This window comes from Drosophila suzukii, chromosome X, assembly GCF_043229965.1.
Source record: "Drosophila suzukii chromosome X, CBGP_Dsuzu_IsoJpt1.0, whole genome shotgun sequence".
NCBI classification, from domain to species: domain Eukaryota; kingdom Metazoa; phylum Arthropoda; class Insecta; order Diptera; family Drosophilidae; genus Drosophila; species Drosophila suzukii.
This window is the reverse complement of record NC_092084.1, coordinates 7,704-35,589: the sequence shown is the minus strand read 5'-3', so window position 1 is coordinate 35,589 and position 27,886 is coordinate 7,704. Positions and strand designations below refer to the sequence as shown.

At 36.8% G+C, this 27,886-nt stretch overlaps 3 protein-coding genes across 5 annotated transcripts; 2 read left to right on the top strand and 1 right to left on the bottom strand.

Moving 5' to 3' along the window:
• Window positions 1-247: 247 nt before the first annotated feature.
• On the top strand, window positions 248-7,050 carry LOC108015261 (uncharacterized). Of its 2 annotated transcripts, none has more exons than XM_017081617.4 (4): window positions 248-435; window positions 525-1,661; window positions 1,941-2,081; window positions 5,708-7,050. In XM_017081617.4, the coding sequence occupies exons 2-4, from the start codon at window positions 741-743 to the stop codon at window positions 5,777-5,779; spliced, it is 1,134 nt and encodes a 377-aa protein (XP_016937106.2). In that variant the 5' UTR covers window positions 248-435; window positions 525-740; the 3' UTR covers window positions 5,780-7,050. The 2 variants fall into 2 exon arrangements, with proteins under 2 accessions (XP_016937106.2, XP_065723973.2); XM_065867901.2 differs by having other exon boundaries at window positions 248-468.
• TRAM (translocating chain-associated membrane protein 1) lies at window positions 3,968-5,612 on the top strand. The gene has a single exon (XM_017081619.4). The coding sequence runs from the start codon at window positions 3,968-3,970 to the stop codon at window positions 5,072-5,074; it is 1,107 nt and encodes a 368-aa protein (XP_016937108.1). The 3' UTR covers window positions 5,075-5,612.
• Window positions 5,400-9,023, bottom strand: LOC108015260 (GPN-loop GTPase 1). 2 transcript variants are annotated; one of them, XM_017081615.4, is made up of 4 exons: window positions 8,341-9,023; window positions 7,924-8,277; window positions 7,640-7,867; window positions 5,400-5,504 (listed from the first exon to the last, which is right to left on the bottom strand). In XM_017081615.4, the coding sequence occupies exons 1-3, from the start codon at window positions 8,920-8,922 to the stop codon at window positions 7,661-7,663; spliced, it is 1,143 nt and encodes a 380-aa protein (XP_016937104.1). In that variant the 5' UTR covers window positions 8,923-9,023; the 3' UTR covers window positions 5,400-5,504; window positions 7,640-7,660. The 2 variants fall into 2 exon arrangements, with proteins under 2 accessions (XP_016937104.1, XP_016937105.1); XM_017081616.4 differs by lacking the exon at window positions 5,400-5,504 and having other exon boundaries at window positions 7,340-7,867.
• Window positions 9,024-27,886: the final 18,863 nt, after the last annotated feature.

Sequence of the window (27,886 nt, the reverse complement as noted above, 5' to 3'; positions counted from 1 at the left end):
ATGTTTTCCGAAAACGAAATATAAAGTTCTTTGTATTCTTTTGAAATTAATTATCCGATCGTTCCTATGGCAAAAGTTTATTCCATAACTTTATTTTTAAACTATTTTATTTATTTGTTGAATAACTATTTGCATATTTAGAGATTTAAATTACCGATTTCCCTTGTCAGCACTGGAAAATATCCTTTGCGGCAAGCCCAATGCAACACTCATAAAATGCGCGTGCGCCAAAAAACAACAAAAGCTTAATCAATAAAAACATAAAATTTAATGCGCAAGGAGCATCAGAAGTAGAAACAGGAACAAAAATAATATTCCTAAGGGACGACAACAAAACACAGTAATTTTTGTACAGCTGGGGGGCACACAATTTGCAGTAAAATCGTGGAAAAAGGATACGAAGTTATTTACCCGGACACCTGCAGAAAATCGAAGGTGAGCGAATATTGAGTACTTTCCGTTAAAGAGGTAATGGGAAAGAAAAAGTGAGAGAAGAAGAGAAGTTAAAGAAGTTTTATTTCCAGGAACAAAACAGAAAGATCTGATTTGGGTTCAATTGAGGATCAAACCGGCCTCCAGGACAAGAAGAAGCCACAAGCAAAAGAACCTAAGGAAGCAATCAACAATCCGCAAAAATAAAGAGGGAGCTTAAAAAAAACAAAAATTTGCACCAAGCTAGAAAAAAAGAAGAACGAGGGAGCTCCGGAAGAATCCGAGGCGAATCCAAAGATTACAACAAAATGTATAAAACCATTAGGCACGGGGAAAATAGTCTGCAGTACACGATTTTGCCGCAGAACGACGACTTCCGCATCGAGGGAAAACTTTCAGGCTCAGGACGTTCGGCCTCTACCGGCGGAGGAGCCTCGTCTTCCGGATCTTCAACCTCTTCTCCAGGACCCGTCAAGGCCAAAGGCCAGCGACGACGGCGGTCCTTCTTCGCCTATTTGGGCTTAATTTTTGTGTGCACCGTGATCATTGGAGCCGTGCTTATACCCTTTTTGGTTTCTGCCGAGTGTCTACCAAATCCTACAGAATGGTTCTTAAAAACTAAGGCGGCGCTGATCCATAGCTCACAAAGAGGAGGATCGGGGGGGAGTGGAGAGGCTGTCGGGAATTCCATATCACCCACAGGATCTCCCCTGCTACAGCAAAATGTGGGAAGAAATGTGCAGATTGTTAACCGGAATGGTATCGAACAGTTCATAATCCGCCTGAATAAAACCAATTTGAATGCCAGTACCACCAGAAACTCCACCACCATGTCAACCACCATCAGCAGCTCCAGTACCAGCACCACCACCACAACTACCACGACAACCACCCAAGCTCCTACAACAACAACCACTACTACAACCAGGGAGCACCCAATGACCACACCGCGGTATTCGCCGCCTGCCACCACAATCACCACCCGAATCATCCAGGTTCCCCTTCTGAAATCCGCTGCCAAGAAACCCATAATGCCACCCGTTTTGGCCAAAGCCAAGGAACCCCAAATTCAGAACGGAGCTGGCCAAAATTCCAGGATGCAAGTACAATCAGACACGGAAGAACAATCTTCGGACTCGGGAATCGGCCTGGGCAATGGAAGGAGCAACAGCGCCTGGATAAAAACGCACTGGGCTTACATTGATCCCTCGACCTACTTCCAATGGACCGTAAGTCGCACGCAATCGTTTTCGTATATTCTGTACTAAGGGGTTCAGTGGCTCAGTACCGCTAGCGAAATTTTTTATGCTTATTTTATGAACCAATTCATCATTCTAAGATGACATTGGGTTGAAAGTAGGTCGAGAGTCCCTGTATCCACACAGGCTAGGCTTTGCAGGGTTCCTTTATGGGCAGATTTGGGCACAAACTGTTATAGCTAGAATACTATTACCAGGTGACCCTATTGTCGAATTCAGACAATAATTAAACCCAATTCTCTTTTGCAGGGCTACAAGGACGAGGACAGTGTTCTGCTGCCCGCTCTTTTGGGTTTCGCCCTCATCGGAGTGATTTTGATAATAACGGTTTGCCTGGTGGCACGCAACAAGCGCACCATTGTGTCCTCCGTCCGCAAGCGAAATCGCAATGTGAGTACAAAATGCAATTAATTTAACCAACGAACTAGAAGAATGTGGGTTGTGGGTCGCGTGCGCTCGAGTCCATTTCGAGGCATTTATGGTTTGATGTGTAAACAGCCATGCGATCTGTTTAAATTAAACTAGCAATACATATGTTGTTAAAAGGGTATGCAACTTAAATACCATTTAACAACTTAGTTTAAGCAGTTTCCTACCTTATTGAAACCTTAACATTCAAATTACGCGCTTATGGTGAGACCAGCCCTTGAATTGGCAGCCCTTTCAACAGGGCTGAACAGTCGCCCAGTGAAAGTTAAATTACTTAAAAAGTTAAAGTCCTTGAATTTGGTGTGTGAGAAAAACAAATTGTAAAGCAGAAAATAGTGAATCAAATAAACCGGACAAAAACAAGACCGTTAAACAAAATAATCAGCCCCAAAAACGTTACAGGCGCTGCAGCCCTGGTTAACAATGAAAATGGTCGCCAAGCTTGTGTAAGCGATAGGTAGGTCAAAAACCACAACTATTTCAAAAAATCTAAATATTTGAAACATGAAAAATCGAACGCCTGAAAATGCGGTAGAGAAAAAGTCCGCACGCCGGTCTGCGTGTGAGCGAGATGGCGCGAATGGCGAGAGTTTTACGCGTGGCAACTTTTGTCAGGGCTGCACAAAATGGAAAAACAGCGGAGTTTGGGAAAAATTTTAAATACACATTGCTAGCGAAATAAAATCAAACAAAAAATGGTTGGGCAAAGGAGTGCAACGGTGCATAATAGTTAAAGTGTGTAAAAGTGCAGCTTGAAATATGCCCGATATAGATGTGGCATCCCTGGTCAAACACACACGCACGCACACACGCGCACGCGGCACACAGGTGAGCAGAGGCAGCGCAGTCACCAGAGGCAGAGCGCCCAGAGCAGATATTTCAGTTTGTGTGCCGATTCAGTTCCAGATCAAGACCCGAATCGGAGCCGCTACTGTGTGCCAGCCGCAACACGCCTACGTCAGCAAAATCACGTTGCACATCAGCAGTTGGCTGGAAGATTGGCCAAAACGGAGAACGGAACGGCGATAATCCTGTGAGTAACAGTGGCAACCACAACAATTTGCCAGCGTGTCTCTTGGAGTCTCTCAATGTGCGCGTATGTGTGAGTGGGAGCGCTCAGCCTTGGCTGCGTATGTGTGTGCAATGCCAACAAGGCAAATTGTGTGTTTGTGGTTGGAGGAGCATCTTAAATACAGTAGTAATTCCTCAAAGTGCCAGGACAACATATTACAAAACCAAGATGAATTGGGAATATTTTTCAAAGAAAATAAAAGCAAGCTCCCATTTTTAAAAACAGTTGGATTCACAAAATATGTTGGAGGAGATGGGACATCATCAATACTGTAGATATGAATAGTTATAGGAGTGTTGAGTGGTTAAGGAAAACAGTAGGCATTGCTTTGTATATGGCTTGTAAGAACGCCCTTGTCGATAACAGATTTTTGGTATTAACTGAAAGAGGATCTTGACTAATGATAAGTTTTGAGTAGGAAAAGTGTAAAATACTTATCGACAACAGGAGCCGTTCAAGAATACTCCAGTTACTACTAACCAAACACCGCAACATTAATAGGAAAGTAACATTTTGTATCAAAGAATTCGTAAGAAATAAACTATATCTTTATTTTAAAACAATATTAAGATAATATCTTGCAGGTAATGCTTGTCATATATATACCAGACGTATCAAAAATATAGAGCTATTACAAAACTACTGTATTCAAACAGATGCCCTTCTACAGAAAAATTTTTTGAAGCCACCAGAGGATCAAATGACACAGCCAGTAGTCTTTTTATAACCAACTCAACTCAACCCCTATTCCAGAACCCCCTGAATCACCAGAAAGATGGCCATTAAGCCGGGACTCGGTCGCAAGACCAGCAACAAGAATCCTCCAATCCTGAGCCACGAGTTCGTGATCCAAAACCATGCGGACATTATATCCTGCGTGGCCATGGTCTTCGTGGTCGGTCTCATGAACGAATCTACGGCGGCATTTGCCAGTGCGTTTATATCCCTGCATCATAATGTCAGCGGCGAGGATCCCAGCAGGGAGCAGCCATATGGAAAGGCCTACACATACATTGCAGGGATCAAGGACTACTGTGCGATATTCTTCTACACGCTAACCTGCATCATAATGCACGCGATTATTCAGGAGTTCGTGCTGGACAAGATCAGCAAAAAGCTGCACCTGTCAAAGTTCAAGCTAGCCCGTTTTAACGAGTCTGGCCAACTGGTCGCCTTCTATCTGCTGTCCTTTGCCTGGGGCGCCCATGTCATGCTAAAGGAGGGATATCTCGGCCAGGTGGCCCAACTGTGGGAGAGCTTCCCCGACCATCCTATGAGCTTCCTGCACAAGTTCTATTTTGTGGTGCAGTTGGCCTACTATCTGCACATGTTGCCGGAGCTGTATTTCCAAAAGATCAAGACCAAGGAAGAGCAGCAGCCGAAGATTGTGCACTCGATCAGCGGCTTCACCCTGATTGTCTTGGCATATACGCTAAGTTTCCAGCGCTTGGCCCTGGTATTATTAACGCTGCACTACTTAAGCGAGTTGCTGTCGCACATCTTTCAGCTGATTGGTGTCTTCGATCGCGAGGAGCGTCTGGCCAAGCTGCGAGTGGTCAACAATGGTGTATTCTTCCTGATCCGCTTCGCCACGTCTGTGATTGGAGTGCTCACCTTGTACTACGGAATCGGTGGACTGAGGTCCTTGTTAGCTTTAGGCGGTCTGATTGCTCTACAAGGCTACCTGGTGTTCTCCTTTATCACGGAGCAACTGCGCGCCAAGCGCGAGGCCAAAAAGGAGGCCAAGCGCGAGGCTAAGCTGGCGCTGCAAACTAAAAAGCCTGCTAAAGCGCCCAAGGACAAGGTTAAGCGCAAAAAGGAGAGCGATCTGCCCGAAGCGGATCAAACTTCGCCCAGTCCCATCAAGCAGAAGCTCAAGTGAGAAGCCAGGAAACTCAGAGCAACAACATCTTCCGAACACTTCCAATTTAAAACAAAAGAGAGATAGAGAGAGCAGCACCATAAACAGAGCCTTGAGTATAGCAGATTTATAGCCACGATTAGAATCGAAAAATCTCGTTTAGCTTAAAACTTCAACTGCAAACATTTATGCTGCATTTATTTCCTCGACACACAAAAGAAACTATCCTTAGCCTAAATGTTTTTGTTTCATTTTAAGTTTAAAACATTTTTTAAACAATTTTTTTTATTTTTATACATACACAAAAAATGAAAAAAAATATATATTAAAAGAAAAAAGCACAAGCTTAATGTAACGTGTGTTTTTTACTTGTTCTTCCTTGTAATAAGTAAATTGTTTAACTGCTGACAAATGATTTAACAATTTCCGATCGTCCTATTCGCATGTAAAACTATTTTTATAAAAACAAAAGAAAAAGAAAATATAAAAAAACAGGAGTGTAACGAAGCAAGCAAAACATTTGCTAAATATATAAAAACATATATTTTGTAGAAAAAGAGTTTTGGAAGAGTTTTTTTGGGGGTTATATAATATGTTTATTTCCTAAGCTTCGTAATATCAATGTTTATGACCGAGACATTATACATTTTTTAGGATATTGAGGAACAGGGCACCGAGGATAACGCCACCCTGCTGACCGCCACCAATATGTCGGACGACGATTAATTGGAGCTCGTCTAGATGATTCCCAGATAATTCCCAATTATCCTTTCAATGAAGCTTTTGTTTATTGACCTGCTTAACCAGTCCGAAATCGCTGGGATATTGCCCACTTCCGTTTTTGAGACATGCGTAATTTAAGCTAAGAATGCCCCATACTCTATAGTAAATATAGCGGATCTCAGCGCTGTCCAACAAGCCAAGCTAATATGCTTAAACCGAAACCTAAGAAACTTTCTCTGTTATGTTTCTTCATCCCTTTCTACAAAAAAAGCAAGCGGAAAGGAAACAAAAAAATATTTCCAAAAATGAAGAAGACTGTTTCTGAACCGACATGAACACAAGCGAGCTAATTTTTATAGTTTTCCAAAAAATCTTTAATGCTTTTATAACTCGTTTTTCGAAAGTATCTTATTACCTTCCCAAAATGTTGTGTGCATCTGTGTGTGTTTGAGAATGTGTGTGTGAGAGCTTGATTCCTCGATCCATTAAGATACATACGTATAAATGTATGAATATAAATACGTATATATATGAAATATTCTTGAGCTAGCTCGATAATTTAAATTGCTAAATTAGAATTATGATTGAACCTAAAAATTTCCATTTATCACAAAGAAATTAGGATACTAACAGGTACAGTGCGTTTTAAAGCACGAAGGAAGAAAAAAACAATATCAATGCAAAATATTAAATCTTTATTTACATCAACAATACTTCTTAATAAAGGGAGCTCTTTTTAACATAATTTTACTCAAAAAAATGAGTTTGTATAATTTGTAATCCACTTTTAAAAATTCTTGCTGCTCTAAGCCGCGCTGTACCGCAAAATTTACCTATAAAATCGTAAGATACATAAAATAAAAAAAAAAAACCAAATCTAAATTTCGTGTGAACCCAAGGAAATCGCACCCAAATCAAATGAAAACGTCCAGAAAAAGAATATTTTTTGCGTAAAAAGTGCTTCTCCTTGCCGAGCGTGGACTATTTTTGATTTAAAGCACAAAAATGTTGAGGGATGCATTTAGCCTGCCAAGGATCTGGATTCAAATTTATGTTAGAATCCTGCACAGCTAGTAAACATAAAACACCCAAAAAGCTTGCAGAATAAATTCAGATTGGGCAGTAAAACCAGCAAGGAAGTAGAGTTTGTAGCGAGGGACTATTGTATGTCTACATAAACTGTGTATAACTGTGAAGCATTGACAAGTATTTGAGATGATCTGTATTTTTGTAAGCCTAATATTTAAAGCGACAACCAATAATAAAAAAAACAACTCCAGAGAAGCAACTATATAGCATAAGATATCGGGCGGGGCACTCGCAACGCAAAATTGATTTGCTCAACATATATACACACATAATATATACATAATATATATATATATATATATATATATATATATATATATTTACAAAAATATGTTACGCAAAGTATAAGGCTTGCATTTACATTTACAAGCGGGATATATCCTCCATATGTATATGTTATCACTAATTTGCAAAGCTAAACTAAATCCATATACACAAAACAGATATCCGACCGGAGATGACAAACACACACACTATATTGAATGTTTTTGCTTGTTAAAGTGCATAATAAAGAAGAAATCTCAAAACAATGGAAAACGTGTGTCCTAAATTAAGTATTTGATTCCATATCTCAAGGAAAATAATCTCCCTTGATTTCCACATTGAAAATCATTCAAAAATGTATGACTATAATATCTATATCAGCGGACGGCCGCTTCCCAATGAAGCATAGGCATAGGCTTAGGAAACAGTTCTGCTCGGTCTCTGCCGTCATTGTATTGCTTGCCGACCGCTGATGTATTTTTATGGAAAACTATATTAAAAGATACTAACTGAAATGGGTTCCATATCACTCTAAGTCTGAGACTGTTCTAGCTGCAACTTGTCCCGCTTGCTCTGCTGGGCAGTAAGGTGATTCAGCACGAAGCTGTGAAAGTCCTGGTCCTCCATGGTGCCCTTCGGGTCTTCCTCCATATCCTCTTCCTTGTCATTCTCGGCGGATTGGGGCACGAGACCAGGAGCCATAAGAAATACGCTGGTTCCGGAGTTCGCAGGTGGATCCTTAGGTATTTTAAAGCAATGAAGTATGTTAGCAATTACTCAAAAACTGTTCCTACCTGCAGATCCCTTCCCAGGTTAACTGGGACGCCGTCATCTTCCACATTGTCGGCAGGTTTGGGACCCGCTGCCTGCTCCGCCAATCGCTCCTGGCGCATCTTCTCGTACACGGGCTTGTAGTCCCGCTCATACTCCGTCACGCAGTCAAGAATTTTCTTCAGGAGCTGGGCAAAGCCCACGCCCGTCATGGCCGAAACGCCGCAAGTGCTTAGACTCTCGTAGAAGGTGTCTAGAGTGAGCGACATGGTGCGCGTGAGGTTGCTTACGAAGGTCTGCTCCTGCTCCAGAGCCTCCTGGAAGGTCTCGAAGTCTGTCATCCAGTCTAGCACAAAGCTGCAGTCCTGCAGGTCGATCTGGTGGAAGCAGGAAAGGATTATTGATTAGTAATGAATTCGGAGGGCGTATTAACGCAATACCTTATTTAGCGCCACCAGGAATGGCAATCGTGTCTTGTACAGGATGGAACAGGCGTAGAGCATGTTAGACATGAACGTGGTGGGACAGGCGCTGCGCACCACATCCATAACATAGACCACTATGGTGGGGAACATGGTGGCCAAACCCTCGGTGATAATGTTTCCGGATGCAGACCAGGTGAAAACCTCAATCTGTCCAGGCGTATCGATCACACACCACTTGTGGCCCCGCTCGCCGGCGCGACGCACTAGTTCCGCAAACTGAGACATTTTGGTGGTGAACATGTTTAGGGCGGTCACTATGCCGCCGTTTGGACCCAACTGATATTGCTTCATCACCTCCCGGTAGTTGACCGTGTCCCGGATGTCCACGTGGGCAGCGTACGGCACTTCCCGGCACGCCGGGTCCAAGTTAACCACGTACGGATTGAACTTCTCTTGGGCGTGCTGTATAAGACTCCGAGTAAACGTGGTCTTGCCGCTGCCGGCCATCCCCAGCACAATTATGCAGACGGGCGACTTCCGGATCCCCTCGCTGAGGGACAGGGCTTCCAGCTTGATGTCCTCCACTCCGGCGGACATTTCTGATACGGGTCTATTCAGTTCTTCCTTTGGAAATTTGGAAACGCGACAGGAAGGCGAAAAATGTTTCTAAACAGCTGATGGATTCCAATATCTTAGATTACTAGAGATGGACTAGCGATACCCGACGGTATATCGAATGCGGTCACACGCAAGTGTTTGGAGGGTGTCTCGGCTATCGCTGTAAGCATTTTGGTGGGACCGTATTTCACTACGTATTTCCCTTTTTTTACGGACATACGGTTGCTTACGTTTTTCTGAGCGCGCAGTCGAAAAAAAATTTAACGGTTGTGGGTTGTTCGAAATAAAACTCGTGAAATGTAAGAAAGGCCCCGCAAAAAATCTGAAATGCAAAGCAGTGCTGTCGCTAAAGAAAAAGATTGATATAAAAGAAAACATTTTCCCCGCGGTCACGCTCTCGGGTAATTGAAATTCAATCCGCAACAACAAAACACCTGGCCAAAATGTGCGGGGCGCTCCTTAGCACCAAACATTTTTGAATTAACGAATGGAGAGGCGCATCGCATCAAAGCGCACTCGTGGATTTTTTGCATTTTTTTTAGTTCAAATAGTTCGTTAATAAGAGTGGCAGTCGACCTGCGATGGAAACAAAATATGGCTTAAAACGACGAGGCGACGCCAGCGGCCGAACAATTTATTCAAAAAGGTGCCTCTCCCACCACCAAAAAAAACGTAAACTTATGTGGCTAAATAGTTCATAGTTAAACAATCGACATATGGTGGACTCATAACCTAAGGTATTGTAATGCGTACAAGTGTGTATAGTTAGTGGGTGACGCAGTTTAACCTGTGCTGCGTAGGCGTGCGTGCTTAAACATGCACATGCGGCATATACATATATGTATGTGTGTGTGATCAGGTGCCGGTATATAGTGCAATTACATATACATGTGTGCATGTATGTAGATAAAATTTCTTGTTTCATTTTGCAACTGATTTCATTTTGGCAACGGAAGAAAGCGACGGTGAGTAAAGACAACGGCATTTTGAACGATTTTTAAACTTAAAAGATTTGGTACCTTTTCTAAGGTAAAATAATATATTTAAATACTGCACTCATTGTAAATAAATGTTTCCCTCTCTAACCCCTCTGCCTAACATTTCGCTCTGCTCCCTTAAAAAGATTATATGATTGCAATTTTTTTTCAACACCATTACATTACCATTAAATTACATCATTGCATTTTAATCTCTGGCAACCAGCAACGAAACGTAAACAAAAAATAAAAAGACCACCACCCAATCAGACAAGTGACCTGTGCTATTTTGCGCATCTGTACCATTTCCTTTCCTTGTCTTATCCATTTTTTCCGGTCCGTTATTCAGATGCTTACATATGTACATACATATTTTAATGCGCGGTATTCAACGAAAATGTAACGTATTTTTCGCCCTCTCTCTTTGTGTTCACTCCACTCCTTGACTTTAAGTACCGTTCTTTCTCTCTCTCTCTACCCCTCTATGACGGTGGAATCAAACGGCTTGCTCACTTGGAGAAAAAAAGGGGATGTTTAATTTAAAGAAAATGAAAATGAATGCTTCACCATAATTTTTCCTCTACATTAATAATAATTATTAATTTTTGTTCATGTACAATACAAAACTATTTATTACTAACTTTTTATTAAGTTGTTCTATTTATTTTTCATTAATGAATTAATCATTATTTATAAGCTATTTACTAATTGTATATATATGTATGTATTAATATACGCAAAAGCAATAATCAATGGAATATAATTCAATGCTAGGTATTTTTGGGCACAGTGCATTTTGAAGCATTCAGTGTGCGCCGGCGGCCATCATTTATTTCGCTCTCCCTCTTTTATTCTCTTTCTGACCAAACTGCGTGAGCAGTGCTCACTAGCAGGGACTACTCAAAGAGGACGGACGTGTGGACGAGCGATTTATTCTAAAAGGTAAGTTGGCCAATTTTTTTTTTCTTATAGCACACAGCATGTATATCTTATTTATTGTAGTTATATGTACGTATATCTCATTTATAAAATCTATTTCTTTACAGCCGAATGAAGCACAAACGGCTTAACGCAAAAGCACTCAAGGATTAACAATAAAATCAGGTGAGTGGACTAAATAAAAAGAGTTCATAGATATTTCAATAAAATAAGCGGACAGTTTAAATCTAAAATCAACACAATCAATAATTATGGACTAAAATAACCAGCTATCAAGTTTAGATACAGCTGTTTGCTGATTCACATTTAAAATAGTACTTATATTATACAACTACAACTGAAAACTAAAGTAACTAATGGTTTTACCAGCAAACAACCTCAGCTAACGATCCAAATAATTTTTGGGGTAGGTTAAGGAGACCTAATTAATTGGCCGATTTTTGAATTTTTCATAGAGGTTAACGTTTTTTTTTTTGGCCAAAAATGGACAAAAATTACCGTTTTCAGGTTTGAGTGCCAGTTGGTTGTAAATTTTATTACGAACTCAACGCGGTATGACTCTTCTTATTTGGACCATTTTTTTGAGTTGCTTCGGACCAAATACTGAAAATATTTAGTGAAAAATTTGGATTCATAACTTATAGCAAGAACAGGAATTTTCCGTTGTCGTAAGATGGCTAAATTGGGTCTTATTTAAAATAATGACTGTTGTTTACAATTTCAGTTAACGATTCAAATCAATTTTGGGAAGATTAAGGAGACTTAAATAACTGGCCGATTTTTGCATTTTTCATAAGGGGTTAATGTTATTTTTTTGTGCCAAAAATTGACAAAAATACCATTTTCAGGTTTGAGTGTCTATCGATTGGAAATATTATTACGAACTTAACGCGGTATGACACTTCTCATTTGTTGAGTTGCCTCGGATAAAATACTGATACTATTAAGTGAAAAAATTGGATTCATCACTTATGGCAAGAACAGGAATTTTTCCGTTGATATTTTTTGTCGACGAGCGATTTGTTCTAAAAGGTAAGTTGCCCAATTTTTTTTTTCTTTTAGCACACAGCATGTATATCTTATTTATTGTAGTTATATGTATGTATATCTCATTTATAAAATCTATTTCTTTACAGCCGAATGAAGCACAAACGGCTTAACGCAAAAGCACTCACGGATTAACAACGAAATCAGGTGAGTGGACAAAATAATAAGAGTTCATAGATATTTCAATAAAATAAGCGGACAGTTTACATCTAAAATCAACACAATCAATAAATATGGTCTAAAATAACCAGCTATCAAGTTTAGATACAGCTGTTGCTGATTCCAATTTAAAATAGTACTTATATTATACAACTACAACTAAAAACTAAAGTAACTAATGGTTTTACCAGCAAACAACCTCAGCTAACGATCCAAATAATTTTTGGGGTAGATTAAGGAGACCTAATTAATTGGCCGATTTTTGCATTTTTCATAGAGGTTAACGTTTTTTTTTTTTTGTGCCAAAAATGGACAAAAATTACCGTTTTCAGGTTTGAGTGCCAATCGATTGCAAATTTTATTACGAACTCAACGCGGTATGGCGCTCCTTACTTGGAGCATTAGTTGAGTTTCCTCGGATAAAATACTGAAATTATTTAGTTAAAAATTTGAATTTGTAACTTATTGTCGTAAGTTTGCTTGATTTGGTGTCAGCTAAAAAAATGATTGTTTTTACCACCTAACAACCTCGGTTAACGATCCAAATGATATTCGGGTAGACTTAGGAGACTTAAATAAATGTCCGATTTTTGCATTTTTCATAAGGGGCTATGTTATTTTTTTTTAATGCCAAAAATTGACAAAAAATACCGTTTTCACGTTTGAGTGCCAATCGATTGCAAATTTTATTTCGAACTCAACGCGGTATGACACTCCTCTTTTGGACCATTTGTTATATTGCCGCGTACAAAATACTGATAATATTTAGATCAAATGTGGATTCATAACTTATGGCAAGAACAAGAATTTTTCCGTTGATATTTTATGTCAAAAGATGGCTACATTGGGTCTCAGCGGAAAGTATGACTGTTTTTACCAGCTAACAACCTCAGCTAACGATCCAAATAATTTTTGGGCAAATTTAAGAGATTTAAATATATGACCGATTTTTGCATTTTTCATAAGTGGTTGAATCGTGTTTTTTCAGATAACGTATACGGACTATTTATATTAGGTGCGATTAGTTTTTAGCGTTGCTTATATCTAATGTTTGTGCTAGTTCATATGTCGGACAAATTATAAACGATGTGTTTTGGGACCACCTTATTATTATTATAAGCTATTTATGTTAAAATGGCGACGAGCGTATTGCCGTCTTCTTCTAACGCATTATGTCAGCAATACACCGGCTTACGACGCACAAGCCTTAATAAAATGGCGGCGTAGGTATTGCTGTCCTCTTCTAACGAATTGGGCGGGCAACACGCCAATCGCAGCGTCCGAGTTCTAACGAAGAAAACGAGGGTGGCTCGAGATTTTCTTTCTATTAAGATACATGAAATATAATAAAATTAAAAGGTTGTGTTATTTCTAGTACTGAAATATATATTTTTAAATATGTAGTTAAGAATGAAGTTATTAAGTAAATGTAATCTATCGCAATAAACGATCCAAATGATATTCGGGTAGACTTAGGAGACTTAAATAAATGTCCGATTTTTGCATTTTTCATAAGGGGCTATTGTTATTTTTTTTTTGTGCCAAAAATTGACAAAAAATACCGTTTTCACGTTTGAGTGCCAATCGATTGCAAATTTTATTACGAACTCAACGCGGTATGGCGCTCCTTACTTGGAGCATTAGTTGAGTTTCCTCGGATAAAATACTGAAATTATTTAGTTAAAAATTTGAATTTGTAACTTATTGTCGTAAGTTTGCTTGATTTGGTGTCAGCTAAAAAAATGATTGTTTTTACCACCTAACAACCTCGGTTAACGATCCAAATGATATTCGAGTAGACTTAGGAGACTTAAATAAATGTCCGATTTTTGCATTTTTCATAAGGGGCTATTGTTATTTTTTTTTAATGCCAAAAATTGACAAAAAATAACGTTTTCACGTTTGAGTGCGAATCGATTGCAAATTTTATTTCGAACTCAACGCGGTATGGCGGTCCTTATTTGGACCATTTGTTGAGTTGCCTCGGATAAAATACTGATAATATTTAGATCAAATGTGGATTCATAACTTATGGCAAGAACAAGAATTTTTCCGTTGATATTTTATGACAAAAGATGGCTACATTGGGTCTCAGCCGAAAGTATGACTGTTTTTACCAGCTAACAACCTTAGCTAACGATCCAAATAATTTTCGGGTAAATTTATGAGATTTAAATATATGACCGATTTTTGCATTTTTCATAAGTGGTTGAATCGTGTTTTTTCAGATAACGTATACGGACTATTTATTTTAGGTGCGATTAGTTTTTAGCGTTGCTTATATCTAATGTTTGTGCTAGTTCATATGTCGGACAAATTAAAACGATGTGTTTTGGGACCACCTTATTATTATTATAAGCTATTTATGTTAAAATGGCGACGAGCGTATTGCTGTCTTCTTCTAACGCATTGTGTCAGCAATACGCCGGCTTACGACGCACAAGCCTTAATAAAATGGCGGCGTAGGTATTGCTGTCCTCTTCTAACGAATTGGGCGGGCAACACGCCAATCGCAGCGTCCGAGTTCTAACGAAGAAAACGAGGGTGGCTCGAGATTTTCTTTCTATTAAGATACATGAAATATAATAAAATTAAAAGGTTGTGTTATTTCTAGTACTGAAATATATATTTTTAAATATGAAGTTAAGAATGAAGTTATTAAGTAAATGTAATCTATCGCAATAAACGATCCAAATGATATTCGGGTAGACTTAGGAGACTTAAATAAATGTCCGATTTTTGCATTTTTCATAAGGGGCTATTGTTATTTTTTTTTTGTGCCAAAAATTGACAAAAAATACCGTTTTCACGTTTGAGTGCCAATCGATTGCAAATTTTATTACGAACTCAACGCGGTATGACACTCCTCTTTTGGACCATTTGTTATATTGCCGCGTACAAAATACTGATAATATTTAGATCAAATGTGGATTCATAACTTATGGCAAGAACAAGAATTTTTCCGTTGATATTTTATGTCAAAAGATGGCTACATTGGGTCTCAGCGGAAAGTATGACTGTTTTTACCAGCTAACAACCTCAGCTAACGATCCAAATAATTTTTGGGCAAATTTAGGAGATTTAAATATATGACCGATTTTTGCATTTTTCATAAGTGGTTGAATCGTGTTTTTTCAGATAACGTATACGGACTATTTATATTAGGTGCGATTAGTTTTTAGCGTTGCTTATATCTAATGTTTGTGCTAGTTCATATGTCGGACAAATTATAAACGATGTGTTTTGGGACCACCTTATTATTATTATAAGCTATTTATGTTAAAATGGCGACGAGCGTATTGCCGTCTTCTTCTAACGCATTATGTCAGCAATACACCGGCTTACGACGCACAAGCCTTAATAAAATGGCGGCGTAGGTATTGCTGTCCTCTTCTAACGAATTGGGCGGGCAACACGCCAATCGCAGCGTCCGAGTTCTAACGAAGAAAACGAGGGTGGCTCGAGATTTTCTTTCTATTAAGATACATGAAATATAATAAAATTAAAAGGTTGTGTTATTTCTAGTACTGAAATATATATTTTTAAATATGTAGTTAAGAATGAAGTTATTAAGTAAATGTAATCTATCGCAATAAACGATCCAAATGATATTCGGGTAGACTTAGGAGACTTAAATAAATGTCCGATTTTTGCATTTTTCATAAGGGGCTATTGTTATTTTTTTTTTGTGCCAAAAATTGACAAAAAATACCGTTTTCACGTTTGAGTGCCAATCGATTGCAAATTTTATTACGAACTCAACGCGGTATGGCGCTCCTTACTTGGAGCATTAGTTGAGTTTCCTCGGATAAAATACTGAAATTATTTAGTTAAAAATTTGAATTTGTAACTTATTGTCGTAAGTTTGCTTGATTTGGTGTCAGCTAAAAAAATGATTTTTTTTACCACCTAACAACCTCGGTTAACGATCCAATTGATTTTCTGGTAGACTTAGGAGACTTAAATAAATGGCCGATTTTTGCATTTTTCATGAGGGGCTAATGTAATTTTTTTTTGTGCCTAAAATTGACAAAAATTACCGTTTTCACGTTTGAGTGCCAATCGATTGCAAATTTCATTACGAACTCAACGCGGTATGGCGGTCCTTATTTGGACCATTTGTTGAGTTGCCTCGGATAAAATACTGATAATATTTAGATCAAATGTGGATTCATAACTTATGGCAAGAACAAGAATTTTTCCGTTGATATTTTATGTCAAAAGATGGCTACATTGGGTCTCAGCGGAAAGTATGACTGTTTTTACCAGCTAACAACCTCAGCTAACGATCCAAATAATTTTTGGGCAAATTTAAGAGATTTAAATATATGACCGATTTTTGCATTTTTCATAAGTGGTTGAATCGTGTTTTTTCAGATAACGTATACGGACTATTTATATTAGGTGCGATTAGTTTTTAGCGTTGCTTATATCTAATGTTTGTGCTAGTTCATATGTCGGACAAATTATAAACGATGTGTTTTGGGACCACCTTATTATTATTATAAGCTATTTATGTTAAAATGGCGACGAGCGTATTGCCGTCTTCTTCTAACGCATTATGTCAGCAATACACCGGCTTACGACGCACAAGCCTTAATAAAATGGCGGCGTAGGTATTGCTGTCCTCTTCTAACGAATTGGGCGGGCAACACGCCAATCGCAGCGTCCGAGTTCTAACGAAGAAAACGAGGGTGGCTCGAGATTTTCTTTCTATTAAGATACATGAAATATAATAAAATTAAAAGGTTGTGTTATTTCTAGTACTGAAATATATATTTTTAAATATGTAGTTAAGAATGAAGTTATTAAGTAAATGTAATCTATCGCAATAAACGATCCAAATGATATTCGGGTAGACTTAGGAGACTTAAATAAATGTCCGATTTTTGCATTTTTCATAAGGGGCTATTGTTTTCTTTTTTTGTGCCAAAAATTGACAAAAAATACCGTTTTCACGTTTGAGTGCCAATCGATTGCAAATTTTATTACGAACTCAACGCGGTATGGCGCTCCTTACTTGGAGCATTAGTTGAGTTTCCTCGGATAAAATACTGAAATTATTTAGTTAAAAATTTGAATTTGTAACTTATTGTCGTAAGTTTGCTTGATTTGGTGTCAGCTAAAAAAATGATTGTTTTTACCACCTAACAACCTCGGTTAACGATCCAAATGATATTCGAGTAGACTTAGGAGACTTAAATAAATGTCCGATTTTTGCATTTTTCATAAGGGGCTATTGTTATTTTTTTTTAATGCCAAAAATTGACAAAAAATAACGTTTTCACGTTTGAGTGCGAATCGATTGCAAATTTTATTTCGAACTCAACGCGGTATGGCGGTCCTTATTTGGACCATTTGTTGAGTTGCCTCGGATAAAATACTGATAATATTTAGATCAAATGTGGATTCATAACTTATGGCAAGAACAAGAATTTTTCCGTTGATATTTTATGACAAAAGATGGCTACATTGGGTCTCAGCCGAAAGTATGACTGTTTTTACCAGCTAACAACCTTAGCTAACGATCCAAATAATTTTCGGGTAAATTTATGAGATTTAAATATATGACCGATTTTTGCATTTTTCATAAGTGGTTGAATCGTGTTTTTTCAGATAACGTATACGGACTATTTATTTTAGGTGCGATTAGTTTTTAGCGTTGCTTATATCTAATGTTTGTGCTAGTTCATATGTCGGACAAATTAAAACGATGTGTTTTGGGACCACCTTATTATTATTATAAGCTATTTATGTTAAAATGGCGACGAGCGTATTGCTGTCTTCTTCTAACGCATTGTGTCAGCAATACGCCGGCTTACGACGCACAAGCCTTAATAAAATGGCGGCGTAGGTATTGCTGTCCTCTTCTAACGAATTGGGCGGGCAACACGCCAATCGCAGCGTCCGAGTTCTAACGAAGAAAACGAGGGTGGCTCGAGATTTTCTTTCTATTAAGATACATGAAATATAATAAAATTAAAAGGTTGTGTTATTTCTAGTACTGAAATATATATTTTTAAATATGTAGTTAAGAATGAAGTTATTAAGTAAATGTAATCTATCGCAATAAACGATCCAAATGATATTCGGGTAGACTTAGGAGACTTAAATAAATGTCCGATTTTTGCATTTTTCATAAGGGGCTATTGTTATTTTTTTTTTGTGCCAAAAATTGACAAAAAATACCGTTTTCACGTTTGAGTGCCAATCGATTGCAAATTTTATTACGAACTCAACGCGGTATGGCGCTCCTTACTTGGAGCATTAGTTGAGTTTCCTCGGATAAAATACTGAAATTATTTAGTTAAAAATTTGAATTTGTAACTTATTGTCGTAAGTTTGCTTGATTTGGTGTCAGCTAAAAAAATGATTGTTTTTACCACCTAACAACCTCGGTTAACGATCCAAATGATATTCGGGTAGACTTAGGAGACTTAAATAAATGTCCGATTTTTGCATTTTTCATAAGGGGCTATGTTATTTTTTTTTAATGCCAAAAATTGACAAAAAATACCGTTTTCACGTTTGAGTGCCAATCGATTGCAAATTTTATTTCGAACTCAACGCGGTATGACACTCCTCTTTTGGACCATTTGTTATATTGCCGCGTACAAAATACTGATAATATTTAGATCAAATGTGGATTCATAACTTATGGCAAGAACAAGAATTTTTCCGTTGATATTTTATGTCAAAAGATGGCTACATTGGGTCTCAGCGGAAAGTATGACTGTTTTTACCAGCTAACAACCTCAGCTAACGATCCAAATAATTTTTGGGCAAATTTAAGAGATTTAAATATATGACCGATTTTTGCATTTTTCATAAGTGGTTGAATCGTGTTTTTTCAGATAACGTATACGGACTATTTATATTAGGTGCGATTAGTTTTTAGCGTTGCTTATATCTAATGTTTGTGCTAGTTCATATGTCGGACAAATTATAAACGATGTGTTTTGGGACCACCTTATTATTATTATAAGCTATTTATGTTAAAATGGCGACGAGCGTATTGCCGTCTTCTTCTAACGCATTATGTCAGCAATACACCGGCTTACGACGCACAAGCCTTAATAAAATGGCGGCGTAGGTATTGCTGTCCTCTTCTAACGAATTGGGCGGGCAACACGCCAATCGCAGCGTCCGAGTTCTAACGAAGAAAACGAGGGTGGCTCGAGATTTTCTTTCTATTAAGATACATGAAATATAATAAAATTAAAAGGTTGTGTTATTTCTAGTACTGAAATATATATTTTTAAATATGTAGTTAAGAATGAAGTTATTAAGTAAATGTAATCTATCGCAATAAACGATCCAAATGATATTCGGGTAGACTTAGGAGACTTAAATAAATGTCCGATTTTTGCATTTTTCATAAGGGGCTATTGTTTTTTTTTTTTGTGCCAAAAATTGACAAAAAATACCGTTTTCACGTTTGAGTGCCAATCGATTGCAAATTTTATTACGAACTCAACGCGGTATGGCGCTCCTTACTTGGAGCATTAGTTGAGTTTCCTCGGATAAAATACTGAAATTATTTAGTTAAAAATTTGAATTTGTAACTTATTGTCGTAAGTTTGCTTGATTTGGTGTCAGCTAAAAAAATGATTGTTTTTACCACCTAACAACCTCGGTTAACGATCCAAATGATATTCGAGTAGACTTAGGAGACTTAAATAAATGTCCGATTTTTGCATTTTTCATAAGGGGCTATTGTTATTTTTTTTTAATGCCAAAAATTGACAAAAAATAACGTTTTCACGTTTGAGTGCGAATCGATTGCAAATTTTATTTCGAACTCAACGCGGTATGGCGGTCCTTATTTGGACCATTTGTTGAGTTGCCTCGGATAAAATACTGATAATATTTAGATCAAATGTGGATTCATAACTTATGGCAAGAACAAGAATTTTTCCGTTGATATTTTATGACAAAAGATGGCTACATTGGGTCTCAGCCGAAAGTATGACTGTTTTTACCAGCTAACAACCTTAGCTAACGATCCAAATAATTTTCGGGTAAATTTATGAGATTTAAATATATGACCGATTTTTGCATTTTTCATAAGTGGTTGAATCGTGTTTTTTCAGATAACGTATACGGACTATTTATTTTAGGTGCGATTAGTTTTTAGCGTTGCTTATATCTAATGTTTGTGCTAGTTCATATGTCGGACAAATTAAAACGATGTGTTTTGGGACCACCTTATTATTATTATAAGCTATTTATGTTAAAATGGCGACGAGCGTATTGCTGTCTTCTTCTAACGCATTGTGTCAGCAATACGCCGGCTTACGACGCGGCGTAGGTATTGCTGTCCTCTTCTAACGAATTGGGCGGGCAACACGCCAATCGCAGCGTCCGAGTTCTAACGAAGAAAACGAGGGTGGCTCGAGATTTTCTTTCTATTAAGATACATGAAATATAATAAAATTAAAAGGTTGTGTTATTTCTAGTACTGAAATATATATTTTTAAATATGTAGTTAAGAATGAAGTTATTAAGTAAATGTAATCTATCGCAATAAACGATCCAAATGATATTCGGGTAGACTTAGGAGACTTAAATAAATGTCCGATTTTTGCATTTTTCATAAGGGGCTATTGTTATTTTTTTTTTGTGCCAAAAATTGACAAAAAATACCGTTTTCACGTTTGAGTGCCAATCGATTGCAAATTTTATTACGAACTCAACGCGGTATGGCGCTCCTTACTTGGAGCATTAGTTGAGTTTCCTCGGATAAAATACTGAAATTATTTAGTTAAAAATTTGAATTTGTAACTTATTGTCGTAAGTTTGCTTGATTTGGTGTCAGCTAAAAAAATGATTGTTTTTACCACCTAACAACCTCGGTTAACGATCCAAATGATATTCGGGTAGACTTAGGAGACTTAAATAAATGTCCGATTTTTGCATTTTTCATAAGGGGCTATGTTATTTTTTTTTAATGCCAAAAATTGACAAAAAATACCGTTTTCACGTTTGAGTGCCAATCGATTGCAAATTTTATTTCGAACTCAACGCGGTATGACACTCCTCTTTTGGACCATTTGTTATATTGCCGCGTACAAAATACTGATAATATTTAGATCAAATGTGGATTCATAACTTATGGCAAGAACAAGAATTTTTCCGTTGATATTTTATGTCAAAAGATGGCTACATTGGGTCTCAGCGGAAAGTATGACTGTTTTTACCAGCTAACAACCTCAGCTAACGATCCAAATAATTTTTGGGCAAATTTAAGAGATTTAAATATATGACCGATTTTTGCATTTTTCATAAGTGGTTGAATCGTGTTTTTTCAGATAACGTATACGGACTATTTATATTAGGTGCGATTAGTTTTTAGCGTTGCTTATATCTAATGTTTGTGCTAGTTCATATGTCGGACAAATTAAAACGATGTGTTTTGGGACCACCTTATTATTATTATAAGCTATTTATGTTAAAATGGCGACGAGCGTATTGCTGTCTTCTTCTAACGCATTGTGTCAGCAATACGCCGGCTTACGACGCACAAGCCTTAATAAAATGGCGGCGTAGGTATTGCTGTCCTCTTCTAACGAATTGGGCGGGCAACACGCCAATCGCAGCGTCCGAGTTCTAACGAAGAAAACGAGGGTGGCTCGAGATTTTCTTTCTATTAAGATACATGAAATATAATAAAATTAAAAGGTTGTGTTATTTCTAGTACTGAAATATATATTTTTAAATATGTAGTTAAGAATGAAGTTATTAAGTAAATGTAATCTATCGCAATAAACGATCCAAATGATATTCGGGTAGACTTAGGAGACTTAAATAAATGTCCGATTTTTGCATTTTTCATAAGGGGCTATTGTTATTTTTTTTTTGTGCCAAAAATTGACAAAAAATACCGTTTTCACGTTTGAGTGCCAATCGATTGCAAATTTTATTACGAACTCAACGCGGTATGGCGCTCCTTACTTGGAGCATTAGTTGAGTTTCCTCGGATAAAATACTGAAATTATTTAGTTAAAAATTTGAATTTGTAACTTATTGTCGTAAGTTTGCTTGATTTGGTGTCAGCTAAAAAAATGATTGTTTTTACCACCTAACAACCTCGGTTAACGATCCAAATGATATTCGGGTAGACTTAGGAGACTTAAATAAATGTCCGATTTTTGCATTTTTCATAAGGGGCTATGTTATTTTTTTTTAATGCCAAAAATTGACAAAAAATACCGTTTTCACGTTTGAGTGCCAATCGATTGCAAATTTTATTTCGAACTCAACGCGGTATGACACTCCTCTTTTGGACCATTTGTTATATTGCCGCGTACAAAATACTGATAATATTTAGATCAAATGTGGATTCATAACTTATGGCAAGAACAAGAATTTTTCCGTTGATATTTTATGACAAAAGATGGCTACATTGGGTCTCAGCCGAAAGTATGACTGTTTTTACCAGCTAACAACCTTAGCTTACGATCCAAATAATTTTCGGGTAAATTTATGTCGGACAAATTAAAACAATGTGTTTTGGGACCACCTTATTATTATTATAAGCTATTTATGTTAAAATGGCGACGAGCGTATTGCCGTCTTCTTCTAACGCATTATGTCAGCAATACGCCGGCTTACGACGCACAAGCCTTAATAAAATGGCGGCGTAGGTATTGCTGTCCTCTTCTAACGAATTGGGCGGGCAACACGCCAATCGCAGCGTCCGAGTTCTAACGAAGAAAACGAGGGTGGCTCGAGATTTTCTTTCTATTAAGATACATAAAATATAATAAAATTAAAAGGTTGTGTTATTTCTAGTACTGAAATACATATTTTTAAATATGTAGTTAAGAATGAAGTTATTAAGTAAATGTAATCTATCGCAATAAACGATCCAAATGATATTCGGGTAGACTTAGGAGACTTAAATAAATGTCCGATTTTTGCATTTTTCATAAGGGGCTATTGTTATTTTTTTTTTGTGCCAAAAATTGACAAAAAATACCGTTTTCACGTTTGAGTGCCAATCGATTGCAAATTTTATTACGAACTCAACGCGGTATGGCGCTCCTTACTTGGAGCATTAGTTGAGTTTCCTCGGATAAAATACTGAAATTATTTAGTTAAAAATTTGAATTTGTAACTTATTGTCGTAAGTTTGCTTGATTTGGTGTCAGCTAAAAAAATGATTGTTTTTACCACCTAACAACCTCGGTTAACGATCCAAATGATATTCGGGTAGACTTAGGAGACTTAAATAAATGTCCGATTTTTGCATTTTTCATAAGGGGCCATTGTTATTTTTTTTTTATGCCAAAAATTGACAAAAAATACCGTTTTCACGTTTGAGTGCCAATCGATTGCAAATTTTATTTCGAACTCAACGCGGTATGACACTCCTCTTTTGGACCATTTGTTATATTGCCGCGTACAAAATACTGATAATATTTAGATCAAATGTGGATTCATAACTTATGGCAAGAGCAAGAATTTTTCCGTTGATATTTTATGTCAAAAGATGGCTACATTGGGTCTCAGCCGAAAGTATGACTGTTTTTACCAGCTAACAACCTTAGCTAACGATCCAAATAATTTTCGGGTAAATTTAGGAGATTTAAATATATGACCGATTTTTGCATTTTTCATAAGTGGTTGAATCGTGTTTTTTCAGATAACGTATACGGACTATTTATTTTAGGTGCGATTAGTTTTTAGCGTTGCTTATATCTAATGTTTGTGCTAGTTCATATGTCGGACAAATTAAAACGATGTGTTTTGGGACCACCTTATTATTATTATAAGCTATTTATGTTAAAATGGCGACGAGCGTATTGCCGTCTTCTTCTAACGCATTATGTCAGCAATACGCCGGCTTACGACGCACAAGCATTAATAAAATGGCGGCGTAGGTATTGCTGTCCTCTTCTAACGAATTGGGCGGGCAACACGCCAATCGCAGCGTCCGAGTTCTAACGAAGAAAGCGAGGGTGGCTCGAGATTTTCTTTCTATTAAGATACATGAAATATAATAAAATTAAAAGGTTGTGTTATTTCTAGTACTGAAATATATATTTTTAAATATGTAGTTAAGAATGAAGTTATTAAGTAAATGTAATCTATCGCAATAAACGATCCAAATGATATTCGGTTAGACTTAGGAGACTTAAATAAATGTCCGATTTTTGCATTTTTCATAAGGGGCTATTGTTATTTATTCTTTGTGCCAAAAATTGACAAAAAATACCGTTTTCACGTTTGAGTGCCAATCGATTGCAAATTTTATTACGAACCCAACGCGGTAAGACACTCCTCTTTTCGACCATTTGTTATATTGCCCCGTACAAAATACTGATAATATTTATTTCAAATGTGGATTCATAACTTATGGCAAGAACAAGAATTTTTCCGTTGATATTTTATGTCAAAAGATGGCTACATTGGGTCTCAGCCGAAAGTATGACTGTTTTTACCAGCTAACCACCTCAGCTAACGATCCAAATAATTTTCGGGTAAATTTAGGAGATTTAAATATATGACCGATTTTTGCATTTTTCATAAGTGGTTGAATCGTGTTTTTTCAGATAACGTATACGGACTATTTATTTTAGGTGCGATTAGTTTTTAGCGTTGCTTATATCTAATGTCTGTGCTAGTTCATATGTCGGACAAATTAAAACGATGTGTTTTGGGACCACCTTATTATTATTATAAGCTATTTATGTTAAAATGGCGACGAGCGTATTGCCGTCTTCTTCTAACGCATTGTGTCAGCAATACGCCGGCTTACGACGCACAAGCCTTAATAAAATGGCGGCGTAGGTATTGCTGTCCTCTTCTAACGAATTGGGCGGGCAACACGCCAATCGCAGCGTCCGAGTTCTAACGAAGAAAACGAGGGTGGCTCGAGATTTTCTTTCTATTAAGATACATGAAATATAATAAAATTAAAAGGTTGTGTTATTTCTAGTACTGAAATATATATTTTTAAATATGTAGTTAAAAATGAAGTTATTAAGTAAATGTAATCTATCGCAATAAACGATCCAAATGATATTCGGGTAGACTTAGGAGACTTAAATAAATGTCCGATTTTTGCATTTTTCATAAGGGGCTATTGTTATTTGTTTTTTTGTGCCAAAAATTGACAAAAAATACCGTTTTCACGTTTGAGTGCCAATCGATTGCAAATTTTATTACGAACTCAACGCGGTATGGCGCTCCTTACTTGGAGCATTAGTTGAGTTTCCTCGGATAAAATACTGAAATTATTTAGTTAAAAATTTGAATTTGTAACTTATTGTCGTAAGTTTGCTTGATTTGGTGTCAGCTAAAAAAATGATTGTTTTTACCACCTAACAACCTCGGTTAACGATCCAAATGATATTCGGGTAGACTTAGGAGACTTAAATAAATGTCGGATTTTTGCATTTTTCATAAGGGGCCATTGTTATTTTTTTTTTATGCCAAAAATTGACAAAAAATACCGTTTTCACGTTTGAGTGCCAATCGATTGCAAATTTTATTTCGAACTCAACGCGGTATGACATTCCTCTTTTGGACCATTTGTTATATTGCCGCGTACAAAATACTGATAATATTTAGATCAAATGTGGATTCATAACTTATGGCAAGAACAAGAATTTTTCCGTTGATATTTTATGTCAAAAGGTGGCTACATTGGGTCTCAGCCGAAAGTATGACTGTTTTTACCAGCTAACAACCTTAGCTAACGATCCAAATAATTTTCGGGTAAATTTAGGAGATTTAAATATATGACCGATTTTTGCATTTTTCATAAGTGGTTGAATCGTGTTTTTTCAGATAACGTATACGGACTATTTATTTTAGGTGCGATTAGTTTTTAGCGTTGCTTATATCTAATGTTTGTGCTAGTTCATATGTCGGACAAATTAAAACGATGTGTTTTGGGACCACCTTATTATTATTATAAGCTATTTATGTTAAAATGGCGACGAGCGTATTGCCGTCTTCTTCTAACGCATTGTGTCAGCAATACGCCGGCTTACGACGCACAAGCCTTAATAAAATGGCGGCGTAGGTATTGCTGTCCTCTTCTAACGAATTGGGCGGGCAACACGCCAATCGCAGCGTCCGAGTTCTAACGAAGAAAACGAGGGTGGCTCGAGATTTTCTTTCTATTAAGATACATGAAATATAATAAAATTAAAAGGTTGTGTTATTTCTAGTACTGAAATATATATTTTTAAATATGTAGTTAAGAATGAAGTTATTAAGTAAACGTAATCTATCGCAATAAACGATCCAAATGATATTCGGGTGGACTTAGGAGACTTAAATAAATGTCCGATTTTTGCATTTTTCATAAGGGGTATTGTTATTTTTTTTTTGTGCCAAAAATTGACAAAAAATACCGTTTTCACGTTTGAGTGCCAATCGATTGCAAATTTCATTACGAACTCAACGCGGTATGGCGGTCCTTATTTGGACCATTTGTTGAGTTGCCGCGTACAAAATACTGATAATATTTAGATCAAATGTGGATTCATAACTTATGGCAAGAACAAGAATTTTTCCGTTGATATTTTATGTCAAAAGATGGCTACATTGGGTCTCAGCCGAAAGTATGACTGTTTTTATGGCCGATTTTTGCATTTTTATAAGGGGCTAATGTTTTATTTTTTTGTGCCAAAAATTGACAAAAATTACCATTTTCAGGTTTGAGTGTCTATCGATTGGCAATATTATTACGAACTTAACGCGGTATGACACTTCTCATTTGTTGAGTTGCCTCGGATAAAATACTGATACTATTAAGTGAAAAAATTGGATTCATCACTTATGGCAAGAACAGGAATTTTTCCGTTGATATTTTTTGTCGACGAGCGATTTATTCTAAAAGGTAATTTGGCCAATTTTTTTTTTACTTATAGCACACAGCATGTATATCTTATTTATGGTAGTTATATGTATGTATATCTCATTTATAAAATCTATTTCCTTACAGCCGAACGAAGCACAAACGGCTTAACGCAAAAGCACTCACGGATTAACAATGAAATCAGGTGAGTGGATAAAATAATAAGAGTTCATAGATATTTCAATAAAATAAGCGGACAGTTTAAATCTAAAATCAACACAATCTATAAATATGGTCTAAAATAACCAGCTATCAAGTTTAGATACAGCTGTTGCTGATTCCAATTTAAAATAGTACTTATATTATACAACTACAACTGAAAACTAAAGTAACTAATGGTTTTACCAGCAAACAACCTCAGCTAACGATCTAAGGAGACCTAATTAATTGGCCGATTTTTTCATTTTTCATAGAGGTTAACGTTTTTTTTTTGGCCAAAAATTGACAAAAATTACCGTTTTCAGGTTTGAGTGCCAATTGGTTGTAAATTTTGTTACGAACTCAACGCGGTATGACTCTCCTTATTTGGACCATTTTTTGAGTTGCTTCGGACCAAATACTGAAAATATTTAGTGAAAGATTTGGATTTATAACTTATGGCAAGAACAGAAATTTTTCCATTGATATTTTTTGTCGTAAGTTGGATAAATTTGGTGTCAGCTAAAAAAAAATGATTGTGTTTACCAGCTAACAACCTCGGTTAACGATCCAAATGATTTTCGGATAGACTTAGGAGACTTAAATAATTGGCCGATTTTTGCATTTTTCATAAGTTGTTGAATCGTTTTTTTTTTTTTTGCCAAAATTTGACAAAAATGAACGTTTTTAGGTTTAAATGCCAATCGATTGGACATTTTATTGCAAACTCAACGCGGTATGACACTCTTCATTTCAACTATTTGTTGAGTTGCCTTGGACAAAATACTGATATTATTTTGTGAAAATT

Excerpts from the sequence above, each read along its gene's own strand:
- LOC108015261 (XM_017081617.4), top strand. The coding sequence starts at position 741 with ATGTATAAAACCATTAGGCACGGGGAAAATAGTCTGCAGTACACGATT. Across the intron at positions 1,662-1,940 it reads CGACCTACTTCCAATGGACC|GGCTACAAGGACGAGGACAG; the intron begins GTAAGTCGCACG and ends TCTCTTTTGCAG. Across the intron at positions 2,082-5,707 it reads TCCGCAAGCGAAATCGCAAT|GATATTGAGGAACAGGGCAC; the intron begins GTGAGTACAAAA and ends TACATTTTTTAG.
- TRAM (XM_017081619.4), top strand. The coding sequence starts at position 3,968 with ATGGCCATTAAGCCGGGACTCGGTCGCAAGACCAGCAACAAGAATCCT.
- LOC108015260 (XM_017081615.4), bottom strand. The coding sequence starts at position 8,922 with ATGTCCGCCGGAGTGGAGGACATCAAGCTGGAAGCCCTGTCCCTCAGC. Across the intron at positions 8,278-8,340 it reads TCCTGGTGGCGCTAAATAAG|ATCGACCTGCAGGACTGCAG; the intron begins GTATTGCGTTAA and ends TGCTTCCACCAG. Across the intron at positions 7,868-7,923 it reads ACCTGGGAAGGGATCTGCAG|GATCCACCTGCGAACTCCGG; the intron begins GTAGGAACAGTT and ends AAAATACCTAAG.